Source organism: Cylas formicarius, unplaced genomic scaffold (genome assembly GCF_029955315.1).
Source record: "Cylas formicarius isolate icCylForm1 unplaced genomic scaffold, icCylForm1.1 PGA_scaffold_10__41_contigs__length_53128322, whole genome shotgun sequence".
Taxonomy (NCBI): Eukaryota; Metazoa; Arthropoda; class Insecta; order Coleoptera; family Brentidae; genus Cylas; species Cylas formicarius.
The window spans coordinates 667,969-683,160 of NW_026844214.1; the positions used below are offsets into that span (position 1 = coordinate 667,969).

Genomic DNA, 15,192 nt, shown 5'->3' on the forward strand with positions numbered 1-15,192 from the left:
ATATGACTGTCCAGCGGTTTAGCTGTTTTCACGAATCCATAACCCCGCACGTATTAATATTGTGAAGCACAGTAGCAACTGGCCGAATGGTCTTAGCAATTGTGGTCAATAGAAGTAAAGAAGAAGAAGAACCGTACCACGGCAGTATAATATAGAAATCGGTTTTAATTAGTGTTGTTTGACGTAAAATATTGTTTCGTATATTCGTTATCTGAAGTGACAGATGTTCATTGCCTATAAATTTGGGAAATATTGTTCGTCTTATGCAGATGTATGTTAACACGGTTTCCGGATGTCTTATATTCACGCTGGCAACCAGGCCATTTGGGATGGATCGGATATTCCGTATGAGATAATTGCGGGACCCGTTAGAAAAATCCGTCGTCATTTTGTGACAGTTTATTTAGAAGTTGTTCCACTGTTTGAATATGTTAATTCATTGGAAAGGTCACCATCACCAGTCAAATGGCGGAATGATCCCAGCAGTCTTTGCCGGTTGAAGTAAAAGAAGAAGAAGAAGGACCTTACCACGTTTAAGGCAAATCTATAGTAAACAGTCGTTAAAATTTTGAAAATGAGTGTAAAACGGCAAATTTTTTTACAACATTTAGATTCTAAACGCACAATAAAATTGCCGGCTAACGAATTGTTTAACTTGGGACGAAACAAGGAAACCGACGTAAAAGATATCAAAGTTTCGAAAAAACAAATTGTTTGTTTCGCTGACAGCGATTTAAATCATTTGAAAATCAAACCCATCGGTAGGGCTGTATCGACGGTCAATGGATTTGCGCTAAAGTATGGCCAAGTGTATTCGTTAAAACACGGCGATTTGTTAGAGTTGCGGTTTGGCGAACATAAATTTAAAGTGATATTTGATCCAGACCCTGACGCAAATGGAGAACAGTCTCCCAAGAAACAGAAAATGGATTTTCCCGTCTTTCATTTAAACAAAGTTAAGACCAAATTAAGTGAGAAAGATAATTCGTTATCGAACAGTGGCGTTTGGGAAAGTATTAATAATAATGAGCTGCTGATTTTTACGTGTGAAAACTGCACGGGGAAGTCAAAGATCGCGGCGTTCGACATAGATGGCACAATCATAAAAACGAAATCTGGAGCCCGGTTTCCTAAAAACGGTGACGATTGGACTTTTAACTTTGACGTGGTAAAAAATCAGCTCTCAAAATTGGTGAACGAAGATTATAAGATTGTTTTCTTTACCAATCAATCAGGAGTTGGAAACGATGCTTCAAAAATCAAAGAATTCAAAAGGAAAATTGAAAATATTATAAAAGCTTTAAATTTACCAATGCAGGTATTCATTTCTTTAGGAAAAGGAATTTATAGAAAACCCAGGACAGGCATGTGGCAGGAATTGATAAAAGAGAGAAACGATGGTGTCGATGTAGATTTGTCTCATTGTTTTTATGTCGGAGATGCTGCGGGGCGTGAAAAAAATTGGATGCCCAAGAGAAACAAAGACCATTCTATAGCGGATAGATTATTCGCTATCAATTTAGGTATCATAAATTGTTGTAATTAATTAATTTTATTTCATTAAATAATTAATTTTAGGTCTGAATTTTTATACACCGGAAGAATATTTTTTAAAAGCAAAACCAGCCCCTTTCAAAATGCCCGAGTTTGATCCAAGAGAGGATACGAAAAACCTCAAGATTCCCGATGTAAGCTGCGATAAATTGAATGTTGTGTTGATGGTGGGCGGTCCCGGGTCTGGGAAGAGCATTTTTTGTAAAACCCATCTGCTGCCCCTGGGATATGTTCACGTCAGCAGGGACAAATTGGGCAGTTGGCAAAAGTGTGTGAAACTTATGGAAGAGTCCCTGACTATGAAAAAAAACGTTGTAATTGACAACACAAATGTGGACAAAGAAACCAGACAGAAGTTCATCCAAGCAGCTAAGAATTACAATGCCGACATTCGGTGTTTTGTTATGTCTACTTCGTTGTACCAAATGAGGCACAATAACAGGTTTAGGGAATTAACTGACAAATCTCACGCTATTGTAAGTGACATAATTATATTTAGTTTCCGGAAAAACTATCAAGAGCCTGAATTATCTGAAGGGTACTCTCAGATTTTACAAATTCCCTTCATTTGCCATTTTGACAATCCTGAACATGAGAAGCTTTATAAAACATTTTTATTGGATTAATTTTGAATACATTGCATTAGTTCAAGTGTTACCGTAATTAGTTGTTTTTAATGAACCAGTCCTCGCAGTATATCTGAAGAATAAATAACTTTTTAGCAAAGATGGTTCACCTAAATTTTCACAGATTCTTTATCTGATCAACTCTGCTGATTGCCTTCTGATGCGGTAAAGGACAACAGTTTTCGAAGCGTAATGTAACAAGAAAGATGGAACAATGAGATATCTTTGTAATGATTAATTTTTTTATTACAGTACAAGTTAAAATAAAATATATTATTTTCTTATAAAGACGCGCTAGTACTGTCCAGATTAAGTTTTTGCTCAAATTTTTTACCATTGCCGTTTTTCTGGCTGTGGTGTACCCTTTTCTGAAAGGCAATTTGTCAGATCCTGTGGAAAATTCAATTTCATGGTAGCCCCCTGGTAGAAAAATATGTGACCTAATTTATGTTCAGTCTCAATCAATATCCAGAACATCCTAAAGGGATGTAGTAAAGAAAAATGAATAAAATGTAATTTTACACACAAAATTGTAAAAAAGGGATCATCGAAGATAATATATATATATATATATATATATATATATATATATATATATATATATATATATATATATATATATATATATATATATTCTTAAGAAATGGTTCTTGGGTTTTTTTTGGTCCTTTTTTAGTGAAATTAAAATAAGTTTCCGTTACTTGTGAAACATTTTATTTTTTGTGGCCTTCAAGACCTTCTTCAGACATTTAATTTTAACCTACAAAAATAAAATAAAATTATTTATAGCATTGTTTTCCTGGTCATAATTAAAACGTAGATAAAAATTTGTATAGGAGTCAGCATTGAAATGATTAAAAATTACTAGTGCAAGTCAATAGAACAAACAAAGTGATTAAAAATTGTATAAAAATAGATGCACAACAATAAAACATACATAATTTTTTATATTACGATTACATACATACCTTAAGCCAAAAATCAACGGTTCACTATATAGTTGTTTGGTAATTTACAGTTTTACAACATTCTCAACAGACATATTGAATATGTAAATCGACAAGCCACATTGATAAGACGACGAACCAAAACAATAATGCGAAGCCCGGATGTACGTTTCTTCACAGTAGGACAACGGAGTTTTTTTTTTCTAAAGCTTTTTTTTTTTTTGTTTGTGTGAGATTCACCCGTTAATGTGTCTCTTTATTTAATTAAGTTGTGATAAATTTTGCTGAGATTTTTTGTGTCAGTCTTAGAGTTTATGGCGTTTGGAACTCTAAGACTGACACAAAAAATCTCAGCAAAATTTATCACAACTTAATTAAATAAAGAGACACATTAACCGGTGATCCAAGAACTCACCAACTAGAAATATATATATATATATATATATATATATATATATATATATATATATATATATATATATATATATATATTTTTTTTTTTTTTTTTTCACGTATTGATTCACGGATGGAAAAATGTGATGACACTATATTCCGGGATATCATCCGTTCGCTTGTTGAACTGGAATCCTGCAGACGTTTCGCCAAAATCTCACTTGGCAATGCTCGCGCTCCGAAACACTGTTCTTTATTCCTCCACTCATCTTCTTTAATTGATCTGTCCTTCATTATATTTCTTATACCATCGTTCCATGAGATCATAGGTCTTCCTTTTTCATTCTGTTTTTGGGGGTATATTTTAGTGCTCTTTTTGGCCATCTCTCATCGTTCATTCTCTGTACGTGGCCATACCATATAAGTTGTCTAGTTTCTATTCGGTCAGTGCTTCGACAACTTGCCTCGGACTGTTCCAATCAGTTACGGTATAATCTATTGAGGTCCAACAACTGGTGCACACCGGGTCTTCTTAGCACAAAAACGTGGTATTCGTTACATTATATATTTATTCCGTTTTGATTTACGTCCAAAGTAACGTGACTATCTATATATCTAAAAATGCCCACTGTCTCGTCGCTATATCGAAAGCTTAAAAATTGTCCCATAAGTTTCTGATAACCTGGGTGGAAGGAAAAAGAATGTAAAAAAACGGGTTTTTATTTAGTCTCGCCGCTCAGGAATTTATAAATCACAGAAAAGTCCTTATTTGCTAACCCGTGGTTGATCATTGTCCGGAACAGTTGATGCGTCATGGCGCCCAAAGGAACTGGCGCATTAATGCCGAGAGCTGCTACTTCTGCCAATCCCAAGTCTTTAGCGATGAGACCCACGGAAAAACCACCGTCGTAATTGTTACCGGCAGGGACGTTCGGTAGGACTCCGGGCACCGGATTGTACGTGTCGGACGACCACGAACGTCCGGTTGATATGTTTACTACCGACGTTAGTAATTTCGGATCGAGACCTAATTTGACTCCAAGGTTGAGGGCCTCCGCTGTACCGATCATGGTTATGCCTGCAAAATTCGCGATGTTTTGTTGTGCTCCAACAACTACAATGATTTGAAATGTCAGGTAAAGTCTGTTCATAGATATAAGGAAGTGACTAACTGATACGAATTAAGGAAAGACCCGGGCAATCAGGTCCGTACTTTGCTTAAAATTTAATTATTTGGGGTTTTGTTAGGAAAGATGCTAAACAATATTTATTTATTTATGTATGTATTTATGTTTAAATCTTAAATAAAATTACAAATTATTTTTATTACCTACTATCACTATCACTACCGCTATCATCGCCTGTTATAATTATTATTTGTTCTATATTATTTGCAATATGGATGCACAATTGTTCTGCTTTTCCTATATGTTTAAAAGAATTTGCCCAACTTTGTGGTGGGATGTTAAAAACTTCGGTTTCTATAAGTCTGAGGACATTGGAGTTAACAAGGGGAAAAACATTGTTACGACGAATGGCAGATTTCAGTTGGTGCCAAACATGTTCAATGGGATTAAATATACAGTGGTAGGGTGGAAGCCTTAAAACTATATGCCCTAGATTTTTTATATAATCATCACAGACGTATTCCTTTTGTAGGTTCAAGCTTTGTAGAACCTCAATTAATTGCTTTTTGGTATAATCTTCGTGAAAATATTGGGTTGTTCGGAAAGTCATTTCGTTTTTTTTGGGGAACATGAAAGACAGTTTTCGTATAATGAATAAATATTTTCCATTCTGGTCCAACACCTTTTGCCATCTTTCTGACAGTAACATAATTCCCCTCTCATAAAAGTTTTGGTCCTTGCTGGCAAAAAACTGGTTCAGGTGGTTTTGACATCTTTATTTGAGGTAAAGGTTTTGCCATCCAAAAAATGTTGCAGGGACCGGAACAAATAGTAGTCGGAAGGCGCCAGATCTGGAGAATATGGTGGATGTTGCAGTACGTCCCATTCAAGCTGTAAAAGTTTTTGGCGAGTGACCAAACTTGTGTGAGGTCTCGCATTATCCTGGTGGAACACTACACCCTTCCTGTTGATTAATTCGGGCCTCTTCTCTTTAAGTGAATCATTCAATTTGTCCAGTTGATGACAATAGACTTCTGAATTAATCGTTGTATTGTCCGGCAAAAGCTAAAAAAAAAACGATTCTTTTGACATCCCACCAAACGGAGAGCATCACCTTTTTTTTGGTGAATGTTGGCTTTTGACACGCTTTAAGCCGGTTCATCTTTTCTGCTCCATGACCTCTTGCGTTTAACATTGTTGTATACAACCCATTTTTCGTCCCCAGTAATAATCCGCGTCAAAAATGGATCATTTTCTTGACGTTTGAGGAGCGAATCACACACGTCAACGCGACGACACAAATTTCGCTCCGTAAGGACATGGGGCACCCACACATCGAGCTTCGAGGTTAAGCCCCATGCCTTTCAAATGGCCATAAACAGTCGAATTCGACAAATTTAATCTCTCACCGATCTCTCGTGTGGTTATTCGCCGATTTGCATCAACTAATGCCTTTATCGCATCTTTGTCAGCTTCGACCGGCCTTCCAGACCGTGGTGCATCTTCGACATCAAAATTGCCGGATCGAAATTTTGCAAACCAGTTCTGGCACTGGCGTACTGTTAACACGCCTTCTCCATACACATCCGTCAATTTTTTTCTCGTTTGGACAGCATTTTTACCTTTTCTGAAGTAAAAAAGTAAAATATGACGAACATACTGCTTATTGCTCTCCATATTTAAAAGGGCACCAACCAAAAACTACTGCGTAGAATCAATAGAACTTTTTCACACACAAGCCTTGCAATATCAGATCTCAAGACATTTAATGGTTATGCGGCTTAAGTGTGAAGTTGGTTTCGAAAAAACGTAATTAAGTCCTCTGACGGGAAAAAACGAAATGACTTTCCGAACAACCTTATAAATGTCGTTATTACACATGTAGTTTTGCATAGTTGCTTTTGTGTCACATGAGAAAGGGGTTTTAGTCAACTGTCCATTGTGATAACTTGCAGTGTCCATTACAATGACGCTATTAGGAGAAATGTTTGAAACTAGTTTGTTTTTAAACCAACTTTCAAATAAATCGGTGGCGGTGTCTTCATGGAAATTCAGAGAAGAATCTTTAATATTTTCTGCAGACAGAGAAAGTCCATTTGGAATCCAACCATCTTTAGAGCCAACATGCAAAATTGTTATTCTTTTACCTCTTTTTGATGGCGCGTTTGTTTTACACTTATCAGTTGAGTCAACCCAACCCTTTTCCGGAGTATCATAAGTGTCGAACCAGGTTTTATCCAAGTAAATAATTGGCCTTTGTTGTTCTCTGTAAACACTAATTTTTTCTAGATTTTCCAGTCGCCATTTCCGAATTCTAAAAGATTCCATTAAAATTTGCCTTTTGTCAATTTTTTTTAATCTAAAACCCATGTGTTGAATATACTTCCATAAGGTAGTTCTGCCACATTTAACACCGGTTTCATCTTTTTCAAGCATCTTAATTAAGATATCTAATGTAGGCACGCTTTGTTCCTCGTATAACTGGTAAATTTTACGCAAATTACAAAAGTCTTCCAATTTCGATATAAAAATCACATCAGTCAAACGAAGCAGCTATTTGACATTCGATCAATTGCTACATTCAGATTCCGCGAGACTCACCTAGACTTTCCAAAACGGGACCGAACGCCATTTGGAATTTTGATCAATTAAAATATCTGGTTGGTTGGGTTTTTTGTGACACTATCCAAGTGGTTTTTGAGGGGGAATCCGCAATCAAAAAAGGTGGTTGAAATAAAATTATTTTTGTATGATTAGTAGTTCTCGTTATACTTATACCAGGAAAATCAACCGCAGCTAATCGGTAAAGTTGAATGTCTAAACAGAACACTCGTTCAGAAAGTAAGATCGTTATTGCTCGACCGGAAAATGGACAAAATTTGTTGAGGAGAAGCAGCCAGGGTTTATACTTACATAATCAATATCATTATCAAATAATAAGGCACCATTTTAAATGTGGACAAATCAGATTTGATTTGATTTAAAAAAAACGAAAAATATTAATCAGAGATGTAATATTTAACAAAACAGCAAGAGGATACAAATGAAAGTCACGAAAAAACAGAGCACACTCCTAACGAAAATGAAACAAACTGAATATGATACAATCATTCACAGCAAGGCAGAAACAATGGAAATTAAACATTCAGAAGGAAAAGTGATAGAAAATTATGCAGATTACATATATTTAAAAAGTGAGGAAAGGGAATTAAACCGTGAACAAGGCAATAAAAGTAGAGCAAAGTGAAGGGTAAAGAAATCAACTGATGATACTCCTGACATATGAAGAAGCAATATGTAGCAGGGGATCACAGAAGAAAAAGAATCTTTAAAATTTTGGTTAAACGGGTTTTTAGAATTAAAGATAAGGGAAACTATGTTCAAATTTTATTATAAATTATTGAGTGAGTCATCCAGTGAAACAATTATGGACAACAATGTAAATTCATGGACTATACAATGGTATGTAAGTCGAGTCTTCTTTCAGTTTTTTTCACTCAGTTTTATCATTAAAGCCCGATTGTAAAGATTAAATGATGAATATCTGAGGAAATATACATGCATATACCAAATAGACATAAAAAAGAGACCCGAAAGTATGTATGGACACAAACAGGCTCCTATGAATTTTGTTACAAGTTTTGCAAAATTTGGAGATTTCTAACTATTTAAGTAGATGATGGGTAAACAATTGGAGGAAACGAACAATAGATAAAAATTACTAGAAATGGGTGAACAGAAATTTGAAAAATTACTGAAAAAAATTGAAAAAGTCTAGTAGTATTTAGTAAAATAAAAGATTTTAAAACAATATTCCTGAATCTCTCGACATCATTTCAGATATATTAAAGTCCGAGAATCTGGAACCAAACATCTTAATTGAAAAATGCTTGTCGGAAACACATTTGTCTTGTAACAGCCAAACTATTGAACAAACCTCGGGAACAGCTATGGGTTCTACACTATCACCAGTCATCGCGAATATATTTATGGAAGCGATTGAGAAGAAAGCTCTCGACACCTTTCATCTAAACACAAAATTATAGAAACGCTACGTCGAAGATACTTATGTTATTTGGCCTCATGGTCAAGAAACCCTAGTAGATTTCCTTAGACATTTAAACTCCATACATCCAAACATACGTTTTACCATTGAGTTGGAAACTAATGATAACCTTCCATTTTTAGATATGCTCATCAATAGAAAATCAGACCTAACATTGGGTCATTGTATTTACCTTAATGCATGGTCATATCAACTCTCTTGTTTACACAGGCGTAAAACTATCTCAGCCTGAGTCACTGATCCAAGAATTAAAACACCTTACCTCTGCTCTCCTCTCTAATAATATTAAGTGTTCCACCAAAAAATGTGTGTGTGAAAGCAATCCTACACTTGCCACTGTGGTCTTTCCTTACATTCAAAACCTCACTGACCACATATCAAAAGTTCTAAAGAAGTATAGCGTCAAAACCAGATTTACCACTTCTCCAAACATCTCCCAACATCTTCGGTCCGTCAAAGACAAAATTCTATTTGAGATGCCCGGAGTTTACAGCATTCCATGCATATGCGGCAAAGAATACTTTGGAGAGACCGGCCGACAAATATCAACTACACTCAAAGAACACGAAAAGGCCTTACGACAAGACAAAAAAACTCATCAGGTCTTGCCGAACACACTCATGAAACTGGACAAAAAATTTTATTCGATAAAACTAAAATTCTTGCATATAATCAGTTTTCTACCAACGAAAAATCCAAGAGGCTATAACAATCTTAACCGCGACTCAGGTCTCTACCTGTCACCAATTTGGGAATCAGTCATCCGAGACGGTGTTTATGCCTCTCATTTAGCTCCGCCCCTCTCAAACAATATATAAGCAGGTACAGTATTAAGTATTGATACTATTAAACGTAAAACAAATGGCAATATATATGGAGATTAGTCATATAATAACACTAAATCACACAATGTTCATTCACTTAGGAATAAAAGGAGAAAATCTTTAAGTCTTTTGGCGATCGCTGTGGTCCATAACTTAAATAACATGGACCGCCCACTTCAGAAAAATACTGTAAAATATTGTCGTTGGTTCAAAAAAATTATGTAAAATCATGGCGGCATATACTAAATTAATCAAAACTAACTAATAAACTAATAGAAGGGTCAGTTAGCGTTCCAGGCCCTTACTTTCCTGCGCCATCTATAGATTTCGCCCGAACACAGACACAGTGCAAACTCAGCACGAAAACGTAGACATTCCATAAAACTGCCCAAATCTGATTTGGTAAAAGGAATAACTATAATAAGATTGAAAGAATCTTATGAGTCACATCTTGACATTTGCGTGTAAATTACTGACTGCCAGACTGCGTTCAAGTCAGGAGTTATAAGTTATAAACATTGAAGGGAAAGCGTGTTGTGTTTAGTCTATTTTTGCTGAAAATCGGAGGAAGATGGAATCATATTTCATAATTATAGAAAAGCGTGAAGTCGTCAATCCCTACATTCTAAATTTTAGATGAAGAATCCAAATAAATCATCATAGCTTTTACCTAATATTAAATTGTTGCACAGCTTGGTAATCTGTCCGGCGCCGTAGTCCCCGCAATGTAAGACCTTCTTGCCCATAGTCAACAATATCGGTTCGACCACGTCTACGTCCGTTTTACTACCCCCCACCATGAAAGTCAAAGTGCCGTCTGCAGCCCCCACAACTCCCCCCGAGACTGGGGTATCCAGAAAACGGACTCCGCTGTCCTGCGCTGCCTTGGCCAAGTCTCTGGCTACTTCGGGTCCGGTCGTCGAACTGTCCAGCAGATACGCGTTTTTAGAAAGTTTTTTTAGAATACCTGCAGTAGTAGAAAGATGGTTACAACCACACAATGTTTAAGCATTTAATAATACGAGGGTCCTTCAATAAGTCCTTGAAAAAAAAAGCAGGCCATTTTTTGTTACTTTTCAACATAATTTTTTTTCTCTGGGCGATTACTTCCTCGTTTGACGAAGTCACTGGGTGCCAAATTCGGTAATAATTGAAACAATTCCATAATGTTGGTCATCATAACTGCGCAGGTGTGCAGTCCTTCATTATCTTGATGAAACAGGATCTCTTGATTTTTTTGCTCACCCATTCCACTAATGACACATACTGTCCCTTTCCCAAGAGTGAATGTCATAACCTTATTGCCTTCTTTGAAGCCCGTTCCTCTTCAAAAATCCACTGTTTTGGCTGTTCTTTTGTATCTGAAGTGTAGTAATGTATCCATGCTTAATCAATAGTTATATATATCATCACGCGATTCTGCCCTGTAAGCAAACGCGGCATCCATCTTGAAGTACCTGGCGATCTTTTCGGTGGTAGACACTTCCATAGAGCATCTTTTGTAATTATTCTTTATTTGGCCACTGCTTCCCAAGGCAATTGATCAGCTTATTACCACGTTTTAAATATTTAAACAAATTTATTACGATCACATCACCTAAGAGTCCCAGTGGGCAGAGGGCGTTTCCGTCTGCATTCATCTTTTGTGTATAAACGACCACAACCACTCGTCCAAACATAAACAATTGCATGCACAGAAGGAGATGGCCAGTCAGCTATGATTTTCTTTCGGCATCAACCCTTGATCACGAATTTGACGTCTGTGCTTCCAAAATAATATTGAAAAATTAAAAAAAAAAATCAAAAACAAATTTATTAAATAACAAATATATCAGAACGAATATTACGGAACATCAGAGTACGTGTGCCAAAGAAATACATAATACATGCTTTAATAACACACAAGGATTAGGCTAGTGAAATAAAAGATTTTTTTTGGCAATATCGAACTCAATAGAATTGTTATTAGACAGGCTAAAATATTTTTCTAAAGGCACGATTAAGAAGATCTTTTTCATTATTTGTTACATAATTTGGAGCGATTGCATTAAATTTCTTGACAATACCTGCATTTTGCTTGATACCATTGATTTTAGGCGATCTAAGGTATTGGTTTATATTAGGTACACTTTTTAAGGTATTGACGATTTGCGGTGTTGTTCATGGGCGCAGTAGACAGTTATAAAAATTGTTTTCAATTAATTTATTTTACAGTTATACAATTTGCTTGCTTTTTTTAACATTATCTTTATAATGATGATTTAATAAATAAAATTTATGCAATAGTGCTTTCATCTTTTCCGTAAGGTATTTGATGTGAATTTTTTGACTTTAATTTTTCGTCTATTGGATTTTTGTAGTCATTATTTTTTATAATAAATGTAATAAATATAAAATATATTTAGCTGATTGTTATAGTTTATATATTTCTTTTTTATTTCAGGAGTAGGATCAGATAGTTTTCGATAATGAATCTTCCTAATACCTATGTTATTTTTGTTTGAATCCTGCTATTTATTTTTGTTATTGTACTAACCAACTTAGGCAAGTGATCAGTTATGTCATGTTCGACAATAAATAGAGAACTGAAAAGCTTTTTTACTTCTCTCTTAAGCCGACTTTCCGCCACAGACTACTCAACAACTCTAATCTGTGTTACCACACCTCTTCTTCTTTTCTGCCAATAGTTCGTAGGTTAACATAATCATTCAATCCATCTGAACTAACCTCGCTTGAGCCCCAGAGATCGCGAGACTCAGATTAAAATTTCCGAAATCTTATAACGCTTTTATCCATTTTTTTAAATAAATTAAAGTTCTATACTCTAATCGGCAACAACCAAAGTATAAGATGGATACATCTCAAATTCGACAGCTGACTGCTTAGTGGCAACTATTTATTTTTAGGACTATAGTCACCATCTCTTGTATTTCCTAAGAACTTATCGAACGAACCTCGTAATAAAAAAAGGAATAAAAATTCGCGTAGCTTCAGCTACAGCGTCTCACCTTGAGGCCCTAATACCGTCTCCTTAACTACGCCTCCATTGGGCAACATCGTTATGACTACGTCGCTACCGTCTACAGCTTCATCCGCTGACTGGCATGGAATGGCTCCCTTGACGCTACCGGCTGCGGCCGGAGAGACGTCGTATACTTTTAATTTGATATTTTGTCCCTTCTTTAATAAATTGGTGGCCATTCTCGCGCCCATCTGACCCAGCCCGATGAAAGCCACGTTGCTGCTGGCATGGCGTTCTAGGAATGACAAATTGCCAAATTGTGTGATTATTAACTCAAGGATTAATAATAATGTGCGAAAGGTTAATGCCGAAACACAGATTGGACTTATTAGAGGACTAGGGACTAGAAAACCAATAACAAAACATTGAATTCTTTTTTAAACTACTTACAGGATAACTATTACGAAAACGCAAAATAAATTAGATTTTTCCATTTATCATAAACCTTAACATACGGACACATTCATAACACCTCAACACATTCACAACAGCTCAAATCACCCTTATACACACAAAATGGCTGCATTTCACTCTTTTATACACAGACTTCTTAATACGCCACTCTCAATAGAAAATTACAACCAAGAACTTAATATCATTAAACAAATGGCACTGAACAACGGCTACAATCCGTCCGTTATAGATACAATTATAAATAAAAAACAAATCCAGACAATAGTAAACTCTATCCAAAACCTAATAGAGAACACGAACAATTTAAAACAATCACATACATAGGAGAACCCAGTGAAAAAGTTTCAAAACATTTGTCAAAATGTGGTTAGTTTTGGTTAGTTTTCACAACTAACAACACAATAGCAAAATTTTTAAATAACAATAAAACGAAATGTCCCAAGGCTCAAAAATCAGGTGTCTATAGGTTGAAATGCGGATGTTGTCCTAAAATTTATATTGGACAGACAGTTAGATCCTTCAAGAAACGCATTAACGAACATAAAAAAGCATTTAAAAACAATAGTCTAGATTTTGAACCCAGAAATTTTGATATTTTGCATACAGCCGCAATAAGTCATTCAAATCTCTTAACGATCAGTACCTATCCTTTATTGAACTTAAATTCTCGCAACAGCATTAATTAAGGTTCTATTGTCATTTTTCGGTGTATATATAGTAGCAGGTAGTTTGTAAATATTACATTTGATAAAGCCACGGTGTTATCGAAACAATTGTCATGTAAAAATATATGATTTCGTGAAAATCTGAACTTTTAGTTCTTATTTATTTTATTCTTGACTAACAATTTTTGATTTTTACTTTTAATAAACCAGTAATATTCGTAATAAAACACCAATCGCGATGAATCTATCCATTCATCGCCATTCACAAAAAATCAGTTCGGTTTAAGTACAAAATTAGTTTTCGACCTTTCCGTTGCGTAATGCTTTTTCCGAAAATAAATTGTTAATCTGTTTTTTTTTTGTTTATTTAGCGATAAACCTTCCGATAAAATAAAACTGTTCACTATTAGCGGTATACGCTAGTGTGCATATACTCGGCAGAATTCAAGGGGAAACGATATTACTGCAACAGACACGACTAAGTATAACGCAGCACGTATAATTTGATTGCTAATACGCGGCAACATACGTCGCGAAAATATTTAAGAACCCAGCGGATAGATATCTGCATAGTGTTGGAGTACTTACTGTGAATGCAATTGTCGATTCTCACGAGTACCTTTAAACTATTTCGAAACATATCGCCAACGCGAGTTCGCATCAGACACGATCCTTTTCGCCACCGAACAACAAATAAGTGAAACGTAACGTAACGTGCGATAACGCAGAAAATATAGTAATAACAATCCCAACTTGTTGACCTCCCGCTTGTTTTCGTCGACTTTTATTGTACGGAGCGATTTAAATGTCCAAATAATTGATTCGTGGAGATATTTACTAAATATTGGGCTATGGGTATGGGGTATCGGCATATTTAATTATACTCAGTCATAAAGATGCCTCAGAATTTTATGGTCTGTTCATAGATGTAAGAAAGTGACCAATTGCTTTTGAATGGGATTATACAAGGGTGGTCAGAAACATACAATGCAACAAGGTTATTCCCTAAAGTTTCGGAATTTAAATTCAGGTAAAATTGTGGTCTGTGATAGACGACACCACCGCTGATTTATTTGAAAGTTGGTTTAAAAACAAACTAGTTCCAAACATTCCTCTTAATAGCGTCATTATAATGGACAATGCAAGTTATCACAGTAGACAGTTGACTAAAATCCCTTGCTCTTGTGACACAAAAGCAACAATCCAAAACTATATGTATAATAACGACATTTATTTTCACGAAGATTATACCAAAAAGCAATTAATTGAGGTTCTACAAAGCTTGAACCTACAAAAGGAATACGTCTGTGATGATTATATAAAAAATCTAGGGCATACAGTTTTAAGTTGGGCAAATTCTCTTAAACATATAGAAAAAGTAGAACAATCGTATACCCATAATACAAATAATATAGAACAAATAATAATTAGAACAGGCGATGATAGTGATAGTGATACTGATATATTATGTGAATAATTTTAAGTGATTCAAATATGTAAAAAAATAATTTGTAATTTTATTTTAGATTTAAACATAAATAAATACATATTGTT

At 35.3% G+C, this 15,192-nt stretch overlaps 2 protein-coding genes across 2 annotated transcripts; one reads left to right on the forward strand and one right to left on the reverse strand.

The window, feature by feature from the left end:
* The first annotated feature begins 351 nt into the window (after nucleotides 1-351).
* LOC132707859 (uncharacterized protein F21D5.5) lies at nucleotides 352-2,732 on the forward strand. The gene is made up of 2 exons (XM_060679870.1): nucleotides 352-1,523; nucleotides 1,579-2,732. Exons 1-2 carry the CDS (start codon nucleotides 575-577, stop codon nucleotides 2,178-2,180), a joined length of 1,551 nt encoding a protein of 516 aa, XP_060535853.1. The 5' UTR covers nucleotides 352-574; the 3' UTR covers nucleotides 2,181-2,732.
* A 1,338-nt stretch (nucleotides 2,733-4,070) lies between these two features.
* Nucleotides 4,071-14,382, reverse strand: LOC132707919 (probable 3-hydroxyisobutyrate dehydrogenase, mitochondrial). Its single transcript, XM_060679988.1, has 4 exons — nucleotides 14,227-14,382; nucleotides 12,546-12,794; nucleotides 10,208-10,504; nucleotides 4,071-4,598 (listed from the first exon to the last, which is right to left on the reverse strand). Exons 1-4 carry the CDS (start codon nucleotides 14,297-14,299, stop codon nucleotides 4,240-4,242), a joined length of 978 nt encoding a protein of 325 aa, XP_060535971.1. The 5' UTR covers nucleotides 14,300-14,382; the 3' UTR covers nucleotides 4,071-4,239.
* Nucleotides 14,383-15,192: the final 810 nt, after the last annotated feature.

Bases quoted from the DNA above. Each gene is read 5' to 3' on its own strand.
- LOC132707859 (XM_060679870.1), top strand. From the start codon at position 575: ATGAGTGTAAAACGGCAAATTTTTTTACAACATTTAGATTCTAAACGC. The intron at 1,524-1,578 runs GTATCATAAATT...AATTAATTTTAG, and splicing joins ATTATTCGCTATCAATTTAG to GTCTGAATTTTTATACACCG.
- LOC132707919 (XM_060679988.1), bottom strand. From the start codon at position 14,299: ATGCGAACTCGCGTTGGCGATATGTTTCGAAATAGTTTAAAGGTACTC. The intron at 10,505-12,545 runs GTGAGACGCTGT...CTACTACTGCAG, and splicing joins GACGGTATTAGGGCCTCAAG to GTATTCTAAAAAAACTTTCT. The intron at 4,599-10,207 runs GTAAAAGCTATG...CGAATTTTGCAG, and splicing joins GTGCAACAATTTAATATTAG to GCATAACCATGATCGGTACA.